The sequence below is a fragment of the Neoarius graeffei genome, chromosome 25, assembly GCF_027579695.1.
Source record: "Neoarius graeffei isolate fNeoGra1 chromosome 25, fNeoGra1.pri, whole genome shotgun sequence".
In the NCBI taxonomy this organism is placed as follows: Eukaryota; Metazoa; Chordata; class Actinopteri; order Siluriformes; family Ariidae; genus Neoarius; species Neoarius graeffei.
In genome coordinates this window covers 36,074,930-36,092,650 of record NC_083593.1, presented here as the reverse complement: position 1 = coordinate 36,092,650, position 17,721 = coordinate 36,074,930, and the positions used below count along the sequence as shown (strand labels likewise).

Genomic DNA, 17,721 nt, shown 5'->3' with positions numbered 1-17,721 from the left:
TAAAATGTAGAAACTAGAAAAGTTTACGCACAGACTTTGCAATTACCGTATTTTTCGGACTATAAGTCGCACTTTTTTTTTTTAATAAGTCGCCTCTGATTTGATGAAATAAAATTCGACAAAAATGAAGAATGACACTCCTCGATGATGACTACAGCTTTTAATAACAAAGATGAAAGAGCCATGGGGCGATAATAAGCCCTACGGGTAAAAATATTCTAAAAGCAAACTGATTAATGCATCAGTAATAGGCTACTAATATTAGTTATAATAATAATAATAATATGGGCTATTAGTAATAACGATAGTGATGGTATTAAAGATAGTAGTAGATATTTAAAATAATCAGACTAGGCTACTTACAGGGCAAAGGGCGCGTTATCACTGCTCAGCTGTTCGTTTATTAAATAAACGATGCAGTTGCGCAGTAACCACGCGCCGCTTATCAGATACAATCACAGATTCTATGGATAGAATAACCCTTCAAAAAAGTGCGACTTGTAGTCCGGTGCGACGTGTATATATATATATATATATATATATATATATTTTTTTTTTCGTCTTCATAATGCATTTTTTGGCTGATGCGACTTAAACTCCGGAGCGACGTATAGTCCGGAAAATACGGTAATTGCTGGACAGAACAACTTTTTTTTCTAGAACCATAAGAAAGAACTTACTGTAACCTTTCTTGCATGTGAATGCTTCGTGTCTACATTTCACCTTAAAGCAATCGAGCCAGTGATTACCGTATATCCCTGTATATACACACACTACAGTTTCTTCCTTTGATATTGATTTGTGAAAAGACTAAGTGCACGTTTATACATCACAGCTGGCAGGGCTGCTGTTACTTATCTTACCGGTCAGCTTGCACTAGGGTTTTTGTGTTTTGTCCAAGCCTGCTAGGATTTGGTTAGCTACTCTGTTGCCAGCTTGCTCAGGGCAAAGTACTGATCTTCCAGACTCGGCCTGAACTAAGGCACGTTTAATAAATGTTTCTCTTAATATGCAAACTGTCTTTATCCAGTGTGTCTGTCATGTGTTCCTCACCATCATTCCCTTTTCTGTGTCTGTATCGAAGAGTGCTCTGAACCCACGTGGCGGCTTTGTCCAACACAAATGTTTCCCATTGTCCTGTGCAGCTGCTTGCTGCTCCTTTGTTTGCTAAATTTAGCGATGTGCCAGCACTCGCTCTTTTCACAGCATGCCAGGGGAAGCGTGGCGGCTGCTCGCTCGCTCCCAATGAACTGCGTGCTGTATATAAAACTGATCGCCTGCCTGCGTTGTTTGTTTTTATTTTACATTAAGTGGCTGATCAAATGCAGCCGAACGGGGTGGTGATTTTTATTTGTACCTTCAAAAGACATTGGTGACCGGTTAATACTTCATAGCGTGTTGGTGGACATGATGGGTTAGATTAATGGAAATGAGTTGGAAAGCGTCGATCAATGGACTTCTGGCATCACATGAGAACGCAGCGTTGTGCTTTTCATTTTCTAAATGTCCATTTCAGTGCACTTTTCAACAACCTATCCTATTTTCCATAACATTTATTGCCTTGAAGGAGATACGCAGAACCTCTTATTTTTAAATACATTTCTGAGTGGATAGTATCTCCATCCTTGACTCTTGTATGCTGCATAAATTGGAATAAAAAAAAAAAAAGATATTTTTGAGAGTTAAAATCGACCGCAAAGTTGGCATTCGAGCTGCCCCGCTGAGCCAGCCAGCCCTGAGTGCGTGACGTCACAGCGGGAACCGGTTTTAAGGCCGAGGCCTTTGACAGCTATAGACCAAAGTCATATACATAAAAATTTAAGGTGAAAATAAGAAACACCGTTACCGACTTGCTCAACTAAGACTGATTTGACTTCATTGATTGTGGGTTGACTCTCATTAAAACAGGATAGGTGTTATAACTTATGCAACATACATGTACATGCATGCATTTTCACTGATAAAACGTAAAAGGCTAATTAAATAATCAGATGAACTGAGACAATCACATTCTGAAGCAAATTAAATAATCTTATACTAGTAACTTAAATACAGAATATAAATTACATGAATTAATCTAAATACAGGTAAACGAGTATTTTTGTTGTTTTGTATCCAAATGAGAGTCGGAGTTTACCCGTCTGTGTTCTCGCTTCTTGAAGGCCGATCTTGTGGCTGATTTGTTTTGAAACGATCTGACTTTCAGTTGTTCGTTCATTTCTCCGTTCATTCGCTTCTTCCACGTAAGGACGAGATATTGCTGCTGAAGCAAGCATATCCAAGTGGAGAAATCAGGCGGCTGCTCCACTCATTCTCCGTTTTGTCCATACTGAGTACTCCGCCATGACTGCTCGGCTCAGGCAATTACTAAAACCCGGGACGGAACGTCACTGATTTTAGCAACAACTGCGGGGAGGTCACTGTCCGGGCGATAATGTCACGTCCCGTTCCGTCCCAGGTTTAGCAACAACCCTCAGCTCACACTCCGGGAGAACTGGTGCAACTGAACTTGCTTTCCTTTTCTTGTAGTTTTCTTTTCCTTTAATTGTCGGTACTGCACCCTCTTTCAATACAGGCTTATAGCCAACGCTCCTCAACAGATCAGAGGTCTCGTATGAGTCTTCAGTAAAATGTCCAGGGCAGAGGAGAGACCACTTCGTAGGTGCCCAATTTGCCTGTGAACTTCTCACAAAACGCGCCCAAATCTTTGCAGTTTGAACATTCTTGGGCCATGAATGCAACGTAAATCCACCTTCTGTTGTGTTGCTGCACCGTCCAGCAACACATCTACGTGGCATGGCGATAAATTGGCTCAAAATGGAGGATCGGAGTTGCAGTCAGCTCTGTGTTTTAGTATAGCGGAAATGGCGATGAGACCGATAGACTTCCTGCTGTGACGTCACAGATGTCAAGGCCATTCACTCAGACCGCTACCTATATGAATGACTATTAGATTTATTGTTAACGTTTCAAACTATTCCTGTGCCATTCTTGAGGTCTCAAGGCATTTATAAACGAAAGTGAGGCCATGGTTCTGCGTATCTGCTTTAAGATTAACTGACTGACTGAGATCAGGTTCTGTTTGAAAAATGAGTCACTGGTTTCTGAAAATTACGCCTACGATATCTCCATAGAGCATTTCTGAGATTCTAATCGTCAAACATGTCGAGCTTTGGTGAATGCTTCACGCTGACTGTTCCATCATGTTACTTTGAAGGGTTTTTTTTTTCCTTTCTTTGAAGTCCCCCCCACCCACCCACCATATCCTGAGGAAATTGCTCTCCAGGGAGAATCCTGCAGCTGATCTGTCTCAAAGCGACCGATATTTTTGAACTAATTCTGAATTGACAGTAAATCCACAGCAAAACATCATTGCATTCTTTATTTTGAAGCTCATGTTCTTGCAGTATTCTCTTGCCCCAGAATGGCTTAGGTGTTTAGTAACCTGCTTTGATGTTTTACTTTTGTTCAGGATGGCCACACTGCTCAGCAAGTTCAGGATAGATTTCTCGGATATCACCGTCCTCGGAGACATCAATACAAAACCCAAGACTGAGAGGTAGGACTTCCTGTCCCGTTCATCACACTGCCCTCTTATTTGTGATTTTATGCCCAAATATGTTGAGATTCCCATGACTCAACCCCAAATGGCTTGACAATTTGGAGGAAAGGGGGGGGGGAACAAAACGGTAGCCTTTTTGAATTATTAATGAATAATAATCTTTGCTGTTAATGGTGTCTCTCTCTCTCTCTCTCTCTCTCTCTCTGCTCATCTTGGGTACCACTGAAATTAATATGCATTCGAAACAAACATTTAAAAATGAAAGGTTGTGTCTTTTATCTCAACTCTGTGTCATATCTACACAAGCTTTAGACACAAATTAGTTGCAAATACCACTTCTTTTCTCGTTTATGCCTCCCCTTGCCTTAAGGATGCTGCCAGTGTGTGTTGAGACAGTTCCTGTCAGTTTTAGCCCACTCGTCCTCTGAGTGGGTGCAGATCAACTAGAGGTCATGGTGAAACACCATGAAAGGCGGGGTACACCCTGGACAAGTCGCCAGGTCATCACAGGGCTGACACATAGGGCCCGTCCACACGAGTACATTTTTGTCGAATCCGCATAAATACTTTATCGTTTCGGCCTCGCGTCCAGACGGATCTGGCTTTTTCGAGGTGTGAAACCGGTATTTTTTGAAAACGGGTCCCAGAGTGGGAAAATCCTAAACCGCCGGATAGCCCGGAGTCGTCTGGACGGCGAATGCGGATTTTTTTCAGAAACGATAATGTATAAGCCCCGCCTCTCTAACTTTTAACCTCAGCCGCTGCCGCTAGACGCGTCGTAACAATAATGGCGGACTATAGGCTTGTGCTCGTACTGCAGAAACGTCCAATATGACACGAAGTAGAAGTTCCACTTCATTGTCGGTCCACACAAAAGACTCTCCTTTTCCGCTCAGAGTTGCGCTGGCCATGATCGTCCTCTTCTCATGTTATGAGCTTGTTTGTAAACAGCGCGTGACCTTTATACGCATGCTCCATGGCTTCTCTTCCGGTTTTAGTGTATTGGTGTGGCGGTGTCACAGCGCCACATACAGGCCTGGCATATGTACTACAGCGTTTTGGGTCGTTTCCAGTGAATCCGTGCGGACGCAGATATTTCTGGAAATGACGCCGTGTTTTACGGAGACCTTTTTTTCAAAACGACAGCGTATTGGGTGAGGCCACGTACTCGTGTGGACAGGCCCATAGACACAGACAACCATTCACACTCACATTCACACCTAAGGTCAATTTAGGCCAAGTTTACATTAGACCGTATCTGTCTCGTTTTCTTCGCGGATGCACTGTCTGTTTACATTAAACCGCCTGGAAACACCGGGAAACGGGAATCCGCCAGGGTCCACGTATTCAATCCAGATCGTGTCAGCTCCGGTGCTGTGTAAACATTGAGAATACGCGGATACGCTGTGCTGAGCTCTAGCTGGCGTCGTCATTGGACAACGTCACTGTGACATCCACCTTCCCGATTCGCTGGCGTTGGTCATGTGACGCGACTGCTGAAAAACGGCGCGGACTTCCGCCTTGTATCACCTTTCATTAAAGAGTATAAAAGTATGAAAATACTGCAAATACTGATGCAAATACTGCCTATTGTGTAGTTATGATTGTCTTTAGGCTTGCCATCCTTCCACTTGCAAGTGGTAAGTGATATGCGCTGGGATCACACACACAGCGGCTCAGTCCCGAATCACTGCTTGTGCACTCCACTCGCGCGCTCTGTGAGCTGCGCAGGGCCGGAGTGCGCACCCTCCAGAGGGCACTCACTGTTCAGGGCGGAGTGATTTGGAGCGCAGGATGCCTGCGGAGCCGAGCGTATCCGTGTATTGGTGTTGCTGTGTGCACGCGAATCGTTTTAAAAACGTTAATCTGATGATCCGCTGATACGGTCTAATGTAAACCCCACCTTAGAGTCACCAGTTAACCTAACCTGCATGTCTTTGGACTGTGGGGGAAACCGGAGCACCCGGAGGAAACCCACGCGGACACGGGGAGAACATGCAAACTCCACACAGAAAGGCCCTCGCCGGCCCCGGGGCTCGAACCCGGACCTTCTTGCTGTGAGGCGACAGCGCTAACCACTACACCACCGTGCCGCCCTGTTTAGAGATCATTAACCGTATTAGTTACCCTAATTTGCTTCACTTTAATTTAGAGTAGCTGTGTGAGATTCATTATGTTCCTCTGTGGTGCTTATGTATTGCAAGGTGACCTGAATAATCAACGTACAGTATAATCAAGTGATATTTAGGTACATGAATTATTGTGTACAATATATAGTGTTTTTTGGTTGCTTTTTTAGATTGGAGGAATTTTCCCAGATGATCGAGCCTTATAAGCTGAAAGAGGACGACATGGAGCAGGAGGCAGCGGAGAAGCTGAAGGCCGATGAGCCTTGGAGAATTTCCGATAATGAGCTGGAGCTTTACAAGGCCAAGGTGAGGATGAGACCACAACACACATGCATACGGTAATCAAAAGGAACCCTTTTGGCTCTTTTAGTTTCTCAAATACAAGCTGCAGATTTTTTTTTTGGGGGGGGGAGAGGACAACGAAACACATTTTCCTCAGGGTGACCAGCCCCACCAAAATATAAAGACTTTCCTTCATGTCTCAGACTCTTAAGCCTCCAATTGATTTTCATAAAACCTTACGCACGCTATATCTGAGAGATGAGTTAATGGGCTTCGTTTGCAGTAAACGTGCTGCACATACAGTAAGCTGTGCTTTCATTAAAGAACAGTGTTATAATTACGTGTATACAGTCGGGTTTGGACACGGGGACGTTCTGGGAGTTTGAGAAAGAGGAGCCACTGTTTACTACATAAGATTGCAGGTAAAATAAGGGTGACTGTGCTCAGCTTGTAACATAGTGCTCATGTCTCGTACTAACCCGTGTGTGTGTTTTTGCAGAGCAATCGTCAAGTCAGACTGAACGAGCTCTTGAAAGAGCACTCAAGCACAGCCAATCTCATCGTCATGTAAGTAGAGCAATCTCTGTTAATGAGTCAGTCAACAGGGGTGTGTGTGTGTCCTTGACTTGCAACCACGTGATCAAAATGCGCTACGTCATGAGCGTCCGCCATGATGGTGGATATACAAAGCAACTAGAATGGCAGCCGCTGAAAGCGTGTCGGTAAACAACGCTGAATTTTCTCAGGCCCTGTCCACACGGCAACGGATTCAGGTGAATCTGATAAAATTGTTTATCGTTTCGGCCTGGCGTCCACACGGCACCGGCGTTTTGGGTGCCCCACAACGATATTTTTTGAGAACGGGTTCCAGAGTGGAAAAATCTGGCAACAGCGCCGTTGCGAAGTCGTCTGGATGAGTAGAACGGATTTGTTTACGATGACGTCACAACCACATGACTAGAACAAGCAGCACTCTCGCGCGCATCATTCGTAACCGCAACAATGGCGATCCCCAGAGTAGTAGTAGTAGTTTCAGTGCTGCAGTCGCTGCGAAGTTTTTATTCGCATTATTGAAGCAAAATGTACAGGCGTTATACCAACTAGGCGAGCGGCAGAGACGCTTACACGACCACACGCGTCAGATTCTTTTAAACCCACCACGGCGTGTAACTAGACGGGCCAAAAGATGATGATTTTGGGTGAGACCTGGAAGACCCTTCAACAGACTGTTTTGTATGAACCACTGCATTGCATTCACTTTTGTATACAGCTTTTCTTTTAAATAAACAAGTAACTGAACCATTTCTTGAATTTCTTTTTTTATTGGATAAGACTGCTTTTCAAAATGTTCACACACAATAAGAAAATTAAGTTATATAAAACTATGCACACTAATAAAACTAATTTGTACACACAGAAGGCACGATTTCCTCGCGTAGTCGCAGCCGCCATCTTGTTGTTGTGTGCTTGTTCCTGTGAGTGCTTCACGCCGGGTAGAAGAAGGGGTTTATGCGCATGCGTCCTACTTCTTCTATTGTTCTGGTGTCTCTGATGGGACCGTCTTACAGCGCATGTAGAGGTGTGGCATGTGTATTGCATCGTTTTCAGCAAGCGTTGCGTTGCCATACGGACCTGATATTTTACTGATCCGTTGCCCATGTGGACGCGATATTTTTTTTTTACCCGCTAAAAAAAAAATCTCGTTGCCGTTGTCGTGTGGATGTAGCCTCAGTGTTACTACGATTTGAACAATTGAGCGAAGATTCGATACAAAGAGAAGATAGAGATGTGTGATTTTGACCCATATTATTTTAAAAAAGTCAGATTTTTCTGAAGACGCATCTACCGACCATCGAGTCCCCAGATATCGCATTCTGTCTGGTTTGGCAGACTTCATGGGTCGACAAATCTCAAATGAAGGCTTATAAGTCCATGGAAGCCTATAACTTGTTTGTCTCTGGATGGGTAAATACCTTATTAATTAAACCAGTCAACGATGACAAAGCAGTTGTACTTACAAGGGTAAGTTAGGGCTTCTTTTGCATTTAGTTTACTTCTACGTGTAAATAACAGACGAAGTGTGAAATTTTGACAAGTCTTTAGCTTTATGGCTCACAAATCACATATTTCAATTTATTTATCGTGCCCAGTCTGGATTGTTCCGATTGTATAATTTTGCTGGCACTCCTAGAAGCATGTTTAAAATTATAACTACAACCGAGTGAACCATGACAAGAGAACGCTCATTTTATAGCAAAATTCTAGCAACCTGAAATAAAATTCTTCCGTGATGATATTTAGAAAGCTTTTAAATCTCACCTGAGAAAAAAAAATTATCACTACAAACACAAGTTGTTTTGGTTTTAGACTCTTAAATCGTCGTCAACATCTGCCGATGTTGTTCAGCCGTGCTCGTCTCCTCTCCGTACTAAGCCTCAGAGTTTCCTCGCCCTCTTTCCGAATCACGGACGGAATTCTAAAAAATCAGAATGTCACAAGTACTGTTGTGACTACAACCATATAGAGGGATTTCACTGACGTCACCCGAAACCATTTTGGAGGACCAACAAACTCGTGATTAGGGGGAAATAACGGCAGCGGTATGTGAACCCACGAGAATAAAGTGCAGTGGCAAACGACTTAAACAAATCTGAGCTGTTTTATTTATGATTTATTGGCCCAACAGTAGACTTGAAAGAAACCTGTGTGAGACTTGGCAAAAAACTGTGGATATAATGGATAAGTCTGTGCATGATCTGCGGACACTTTGAGGTAAGCAAACGCAAGAAATTCAGATTTAAAACATGCTAAATTGGCCCCAAGTTGATAACTGTATGAGGAGTAAGCCTCCCAGACTTCTACAATTTAATAATAATAATAATAATAATAATTTAGGATGGTTTGGGGCTTGCTCTCCCTCCTATTATATAAATAAAGCATAGTTGTTGTGTAGGCATATATCATAAATACATATGTATAATTTGGATAAATTAATCTAAATTATGGATACCTTAATAGGAACAAAAAGTATTAATTTTTCAACTGAAAAGATATATTATTAAAAGATAAATATCAACAAGATTACCTTGGCCATGACTGTGTAGGTTATTCATAATAACAGCTGTAATATCACGAACCAAGCCGCTAACAACATAATTGTAAGCCTGTAGCCCTTTGTAGGCCTTCAAGTCATCAGCAGTGTAGGCACTGGGTGTAAACAACAAATAGTTTACAATGTCTGGGTAGCAAACAGATGGCAGAATTGGTGTCCGGTCCTCCTTATGTTTCCATTCTCCCTTGCCCCGAGTCTTATCATATGGGTCAAACCCATCAATCACAGCCAGTTTCTCCACATACCGTGCCCTTTCTGCAGCTGGTAATGTACTCACATAACCAGAATTATCATCCATCGTGTCACTTCACTCTCGCTCGTACTTTGTTTTATATTGTGAGTGCATGTACTTGGTCTTCCAATATGGCGCCTAACAAAATCTCGCAGCGCGGTGACGTCATGCGGTAGCCCTCTATACAGCGCAAAGATATGGCATAGCTAAAAGAATGCTTAAAGTGCATATCACGGGTAAATTCAGGAGCAAGATCAATGGAATTCTCCTATTTTATATTAAACTTTGGTTAAATATCTATTGCATTTTGTGCAATTTTTTTACCTTGCGCAATACCAGAACAATTCAGTTGAAATCAAGCCATTTGAGGCGAATTGGTCCGCCTCTGAAAAAACTTGGCATTTGGATTTCCCGGCAAACATTGATTTTCGTGACGTCACGTACGGGACGCCTCCCTCTGAATCCTACGTCAGCGCTGGTTTGTTTATGAGAAAACGACCTGGTGGTTTTCTGCAAATTTCTTCAACGTTATCACGTAATTATTAAAATGGTTAACATATGTATCGTAGGAGGGTGTAGCAACACCAATCTTCATGGGATTAGTACTCATCGTTTCCCAAAAGACCGGACAATGAGAGAGAAATGGGAGCGCTTGGTCTACACAGGCTGTGCACTGAATCCGTGCAAAGCTCTCGCAGCCTGCTGGCGCTTGCGCGGGTAACGTCACGAATCTGGCTCCAGACTCCCTTGGGATTTTTTTTCCAGATGCGTTTTTTTTTCCTGCTGTAGACAAATGGCTGGCCTTTTGCAAAATTACCCTTCTGGATGAGTGTGTAAAGGGACATTCTTTCATCTATTTAAAAAAAAAAAACGAAATTGGTCCAGAATATCATGGGCGCAAGTTTTCCAGCATGTGCCGGAAGCTCCGTTTTTTGGGGTTTTTTTGGTTCTGAAAAAGTCATTTTTCCAAATTGTGTAAATCCGTTGAGATTTTCGGGGGGGGCCCTCTCACTGTCTCACTCTCAGCGTATTACCGGGTTACTGCGATACAGTCTCTGCACGAGACAAATCTTTTCATCTCGTCTTCGCCACAAACCTCATTCAATTTATACGCTGCTCACCGACGAGCGGTCCTGACTAGCTGACTATCCCGTTGTTTCACGGTGTTCTACATGTGTGATATCATGTTTCACGCACATAGCACGTTGTTCGACCAAATCAACACAGCTGTTCCAGTGTATACATTGTAAAAAAAGGTATCACAGCAAAAGCATATTAAAAATGGTTGTTTCAACATTTAAATTAGTAGTTGCTGGATGTTTTGAAATATCAAGCCTTGTACTTGAAATATTGTTATTTCAGATGAATTGATGAAATGTATTAAACATTTGATGTGAATATGCAAATCATATAAATGATTGCATGAGAGACAACCATTTTAACTTGTAATTTAAATTTTTTTTCGAGCCCTAAGGGGGGGGCTCACCCCCCGCATGGCTGCACCATGCACGTCTGACCTTGTCAGACTTCTCAGGTTTTTGAAAATTTTATACTTGCACCCATGGAATATGCACTTTTAAAGCAGTGAAAAAACGAAGAGATCTGTGCACACGTGACTAGTGTTTTTGTATGAAACGTCCCTTGATCCTGTATTTCTATATCCACTAACATGGCTGACATCCGGGTTTCTAATTGGCTTTGAAGTCACTTGCAAGTCAAGGATGTATATAATTTTTATTTTTTTTAAACCTGTAAGACGGTGTATCGGGCAAGTCTGTCATTAATGAACAAGCAGCACTGTAACCTGAGCTAGTAATCTTAATAGCGATAGTGCTCTGCAGCCAAACGTCATCCCCTCACGGCTTGTAATATTCACACTGCGGTAATAATTACTTCTTAAGGAGAGAAAATGCCCTGCTCTAAATCAAGGTAGGTTTTTATTTATTTTATTAATTTATTAAATTGACTGCAGATCGAACCCACAGACAGAGGCAGAAACTGTTTTTTAATATCATCTCACCGTTACCATCAGTTTTATTTCACTCGTGTAGTATTCACATGACCTTTAAAACACGTTGCTCAGTGATGAATGAAAGTGATACTTTTCTGTCGTAAGGAACTGGCCACAGTGGGTTCAGGGTGGTGAGCACGGCGTTCAAGGTCATCAGTACGCTATTACACCACATCCAGTGTGAGAACCTGTAACACTTGTGACGCACTGAAAACTTGTTCCTCACTAACAGCCGTCAGCCGTTCCTTTCTCTTTTCTCTCAACTGACCACAAATCCATTACAGCAGTGCGATTTCAGTTCTCTTTTACTGGACACCTCCTACATCCCAGCTCCTGTCGATCACGTGTCTGTAAAATGCTTGATTACGTAAAGTGGTTGACAGTCATGGATTAGCGGTTAAGGCTCTGGGTTACAGATAGGAAGGTTGGAACTGATATCCCAGCACTGGCAACTTGCCCTTCTTGGGCCATCATATGGTGTTGGGGTGGGTTTTTATTTTTTATTTATATAAAATGTATATTACCAGTCAAAGGTTTGGGCACCCCCGACTCATTCATAGAGTTTTCTGTATTGTGACTATTTTCTACATTGTTTAACAATACTGAAGAAATCAAAACTATGGAATTGTGTGGAAAAAAAAAAGTGTTAAAGAAAATGTTTCATATTTTAGATTCTTCAAAGTACCCAGTGTTTACCTTGACGCTTTCCACACTATTGGCATTATCTTAACCAGCTTCATGAGGTCGTCACCTGGAATGCTTTTCAATTAACAGGTGCCTCGTCAAAAGTTAATTAGTGCAATTTCTTGCCTTCTTAATGTTTGAGATCAAAAAGTCCCTCTCACGCCAGAATCTGGTCTTCCCAGGCAGTCTCCTGCCCCAGTACTCACCAACTCTTTAAGGCGTACGGGTGCGGCGCCGACCTCCGTTTTTCGATAGCCCTCAGCCTCTCGTCTATACAGCTAGGGTTACAGTGGGGGGCGGGTCCTCTGGTAACTGCAAGAGTTTGACTTCCCTACTCGCATCCGTATTGCGACGTGCCTTGCCAGACGGTAGTACGCACCGTTTTTATGACGGTCTTTGGTATGACCTGACTGCGAGTAGAACTCGCGAGCTCCCGGTCGAGAGGCGGACACGCTAACCACTAGGCCAACTCGCGGTCAAGATCAAACAGTAAATAATAAACATACAGTAAACAGCCCTATTCCACAACTGTAGTAATCCATATGTCAAGAACCGCTCGACTGAGTAAAGAGAAACGACATCATTACTTGGTGTCCAAACTTGACTGGTTCAACCTTCTTATATTTTTGTTTGTTTTACTCTTGCCTCCTAACGTAACCATTTTCCTTTTCGTGATAATCTTTTCCAGATCAGTCACAACTTTTAAATTAATTAAATGAGGCCATTAGTACTTGAAGAAACCGAATAAAAAGCATTTTCTAAGAAAATATTTTATTTGGTTTATTAATGCCATGTCAGCGTGAGCTGTGTAAAATTAAAGCGGGAAAAGTAATTACACATGAATAAGAAAAACGCATTACATAATTCAAGCTGCTTTAAGTTTTCGTGATGTCATTTTTGGCTGGATGTATTATTTGACTGATACCAAATGCACACTTTTTTTTTTCTTTCTCTCTAATAGGAGTATGCCCTTGGCCAGAAAAGGAGCAGTGTCCAGTGCTCTGTACATGTCCTGGTTGGACACCCTGTCCAAGGACCTCCCTCCTATTCTCTTGGTTCGTGGCAACCACCAGAGCGTCCTCACATTCTACTCTTAAACGATTGATTTATCACTGATCTCGTAAAGCACACCTTGATGATATGCCGACGCTTAACCCTAATATACGCACACCAACACGATGAAGGTAGATTACCTGGGACTGTCAGGTAATGAATGTGATGGACAAGTGGATGATACAGAGACTGAGAGCATCTTCTTTGGCAAGGTCTTCGTTTTTTGTAACTCAGTGATGTCGTCTGCCACTGAGAAATTACACGGAGACTGTAAACGAGAATTTCGGAAATGCTTCATCCAGGCAACGGAAAACAACACGAGAAACCTGTACGATGATTTAAGGTCACAGTTTCTTTGGCTCACAGGTATCTGAGCATGAAATACTTATTGTTCTGATCACCATTAGCATCATTAGAATCATTACAATAAATTGTGGAGATTATAAATATATTGATATTTTGCTTTCTGAAGCAGCAATAATCACCCTAAGTTCCTTTTTGCTTACTTAGGAGAAAACCATGCAGAATGCTTCAACACCTTTTATAGCCTTATAGATGTGCCTTCCAGTTCAATCAAATTAGATTATTCAACTTTGCCCTGATGTAATCTTAAGCAAATACAGATGGTACGTTTCAAATTGGGATTTCAATGATTTTTTTTTTTGATGCTGGTGGACTGGCATTGGCGTTGGTTTCCACTCCTTAGCATTTAAAAAAAAGGTTCTGGTTTCTTTCCTGACAAGGTCACCTCCTCCTCCCCTGTTGCCTTTTATCCTTTATTTTTCACATTTCAGGTCTTCCTTTAAACTGTGAAATGGGTTTTAGTGTTCTTAGCGTAGTACCCGCCACTAATCCTGGATGTGAATTGAAATGTACAGTTGAAGGGCACTCTAAAACAGAACACTGTAGAACTTGATCCCTCAAGGGCAGACGAACAGCCTATGGCTTTAAGATGACAGGTTCTTGTCTGAAAGGACGTTGTCCCAAATAGCGGGGCATCAAAGCTGTTATAAAACGACGGACACTCAAAGAACAATCAACCAAATACGATGTAACCTCTTGAACATGCATTTACCTAATTCCACAAACCTGCAGGTTCTGCTATAGAGGATGACTTTGCCTTAAAAGCAGAACACCTACTTCTGTCTTATAAGCCATACTGGCTGGATGATTTGATGAGCAGGTAAATGCAGATGTAGACGGATCAATAGATGCTTGAATATAGAATGTGTAATTGTCGGTTGTCTTTTTTTTTTTTCTTTCTTTCTTCCTTCCTTCCCCACTTAATCTGTCTTAAATTTTCTCCCATAGAGTGGGCCGTGTTCTTCGTACAGTCCAGAGTTGTAGCTAAAGAGTAAGGCTTTTCAGTGAGCCGCATCAATATCCACGTCGTAACTTGGATATAAACCAACCCTCCCTTTTATTGTTACAGCATTTTGTTATATTAGCGTAAATTTAGGGGCTTCCCTGTCTTGTGTAGTGTAATGTAGTTCTCGAGGCCTGTTTTGAAGCCATTCTACTGTTTTCAGAATGTATTGAAGAGTTGACCGAGGTAATGAGTGTTGTCCACGTGGCGGTGGTGGATGGGATGCAGAAGTACCTCTATGCAGGTGAACCAGGATGAGTTTCCCAGTCAGTCATTTCTCATGACATTGATGGTAATAAAGTGACTCATCCAGGCTCAGGATTGAAACCCCCCCCCAAAAAAAAACTGCAATGCGTTTAACATATTCATTGTTCATTACCATTTGTCAGCGGGACCAGACGAAACTGAGATTTGAAGATACTGATGCGAATTCTGTGACCACAGTTCTACCCAGTCGGGCATTTAAGAAAAAAAAAAATTTGCCTTACAATGCAACGAAATTCTACAATAAATTAACGGTTATTTACACAAATATCTTTTCCAACTTCCTGCACTTACGGTCTTCATCAAATGTGATTCGTTGCTTTAAATGTGATTTGAATGTTAACAGTAATGCTGAAAAAGTTTTCTGTCCACACATTTTAGCACAGTCATTTTTTTTTTTTTTCCCAGCAACAAGACATGCTTAATGGTGTGGGTTTGTTGGGCACTTTGTACTATAAATACCTACACAACTGCATCTCTACAATGTGTGTTCATCGCCCATCACCGTGTGAGAAATATGCCATGCACAATTGAATTAATATACTCCTATTTATAATGCGCTCGCTCTCTCTCTATATATATATAAATATATATATATATACTCTAGTGTGTAAACAGAATTTGTATTTAGTACGTGTGACACGTGTACAATGTACCAATCACCTACTGTGTATTTGTACATAAGTGTGCTAAATGTATAGCTACACGTTGCTGTGGCAGTAGAGGCTACAGTACCATGGGATAACGGGGCACGTCGTATGTACCCTTCACAGCTGTTTGTGTGCTAGACCTTTCAGATCGTGTTTCCGAAGTTGCTGCATTCTATCAGCCTACTGGTCCATGTGTACCCAAAGCCTAGTCCTGCTCACTCCGACCAAGCTGGGAGTCCTGACACATGACACAAAGCAGGAGTCAGCTTTGTAGCTCCTAAGTCTAGTTCACACTGTATTTCTTTACTAACTTGTAAATACATTCTAGCCTAACCAGATAAATTAAGGGAGTGGAGAAATAATTGCAAAATTAATCTTTAGAAATGAATATTTATTTTAGTTTAGATTTTTTTTTTCCCCTTTGTTTAAATTAATTGCATGTTGATTTTGTTTCTTTCTTTGGTTACTTTGAAAAACTTTGTTCTTCCTTTTTTTGTGTCTATATTTCTATCTTTTATATGCCTTTTAAAGAAGAGATTTGGCACATGGTTGAGTTTTTGCTCAAACAAAAAGGGTGGATCTAATGGATCGTAGTTGGAAGAGTAATGTTTTTTGATATATTGTACTGTTAATTGTCACAAATGATTTTTCTAACATTTTACCATTTAAGGTTACCAATACTTTGTACATCTTTATTGCAATAAATAAATAAAAAAAAATCAAATGTAAACTCGATGTAATGAATGTCTGTGTTTTTATATTCAGGTCTGGGTTATGAGTGTTTTTGTTGGTGGAACAGCGCTGCCATCATGTGTTAGAGAGTGATGCAAACCCTTCTGTTTCGGACTCGTACAGGGACAGTGCGTCAGCCGTAAGGAGTGTATGGAGACTAAATGAGAGTGCGCTAGTCCTGTGGGTTTTAGTCTAAGAGACTCGGCACAGTTTTCTGGTCAGCAGATGGGTTAACGACCAAATAAAATTTCATAGATGTGCTATAGAATAGAGGAATGTATTAAAAATCTAACAAAGAAAATTATTCAAGCTATTTAAGAAAGAAAGCACAACTTTATTCGTCACACACTTTTGTGAAATTTCCTCTCTGCATTTAACCCATCTGAAGCAGTGAACACACACGAGCAGTGGGCAGCCATGCTAACAGCGCCCGGGGAGCAGTTGGGAGTTCGGTGCCTCGCTCAAGGGCACCTCAGCCCAAGGCCGTCCCATATTAACCTAACCGCATGTCTTTGGACTGTGGGGGAAACCGGAGCACCCGGAGGAAACCCACGCGGACACGGGGAGAACATGCAAACTCCACACAGAAAGGCCCTCGCCGGCCACTGGGTTCGAACCCAGGACCTTCTTGCTGTGAGGCGACAGTGCTAACCACTACACCACCGTGCCGCCCATATTTATAAATGTATGAAATGTTAGTTAATTTTGGCTTTTCTAGAAATGGTGATAATTACATGAATTTATTAGGAAAGATGGGCGACACGGTGGTGTAGTGGTTAGCACCGTCGCCTCACAGTAAGGTGGTTCTGGGTTTGAGCCCCGTGGCCGGCGAGGGCCTTTCTGTGCGGAGTTTGCATGTTCTCCCCGTGTCCGCGTGGGTTTCCTCCGGGTGCTCCGGTTTCCCCCACAGTCCAAAGACATGCAGGTTAGGTTAACTGGTGACTCTAAATTGACCGTAGGTGTGAATGTGAGTGTGAATGGTTGTCTGTGTCTATGTGTCAGCCCTGTGATGACCTGGCGACTTGTCCAGGGTGTACCCCGCCTTTCACCCGTAGTCAGCTGGGATAGGCTCCAGCTCGCCTGTGACCCTGTAGAACAGGATAAAGCGGCTAGAGATAATGGATGGATGGAGTACTAGGTGAAAATGGACTCTGAGTGAATTACACTGACTTAATAGACAAATAGCCTCTCAATTTTTTAGCAATGTATTTATAATCTTAATTAAATGAAACATCGACATATTTCCTCACACTCCTAGTCAAATGCAATGTAATCCTTGTATCTTGTTATATAACACAGGATAGGTTTAGGATTTTCATTTTAAAAAGCATTTCTTTTCAGAATAAATAATATAGTCGAGCTTAGTTCTCATTCGAGCTTTTTTAAGGATCTGCAAAGCTTCAAAACATTTAAATATTTTCATTGAACAGAACAGAAAAGCGTTTATTCACACTTTCTACTGTTTCTGGTCTTCTTCCTGCACAATGTCCTCTGTCCTGTAAATCTGACTTTTCTACTTTATGCTAGCCAAATAGCTGAAAAGAGAGTTCAATCTTTTTCTGCTTTTTCATAACATTTATAGAACACTTGACAATTAAAAATGGCCAGTGAAGTTGGCCAGATTCATTTCTGTTGGATCCTTTA

At 41.9% G+C, this 17,721-nt stretch overlaps 1 protein-coding gene across 1 annotated transcript in view; it reads left to right on the top strand.

Annotated features, from left to right (window-relative positions):
• The window catches only part of slc12a2 (solute carrier family 12 member 2), a 170,508-nt gene extending 154,428 nt beyond the window's left edge, over window positions 1–16,080 (top strand). The window contains exons 24-27 of the mRNA XM_060908373.1: window positions 3,473–3,559; window positions 5,862–5,997; window positions 6,473–6,540; window positions 12,974–16,080. Coding sequence (XP_060764356.1) covers window positions 3,473–3,559; window positions 5,862–5,997; window positions 6,473–6,540; window positions 12,974–13,109 — 427 coding nt within the window. The 3' untranslated portion in view covers window positions 13,110–16,080. The remainder of the gene's footprint in view (window positions 1–3,472; window positions 3,560–5,861; window positions 5,998–6,472; window positions 6,541–12,973) is intronic.
• The last annotated feature ends 1,641 nt before the right edge of the window (window positions 16,081–17,721 follow it).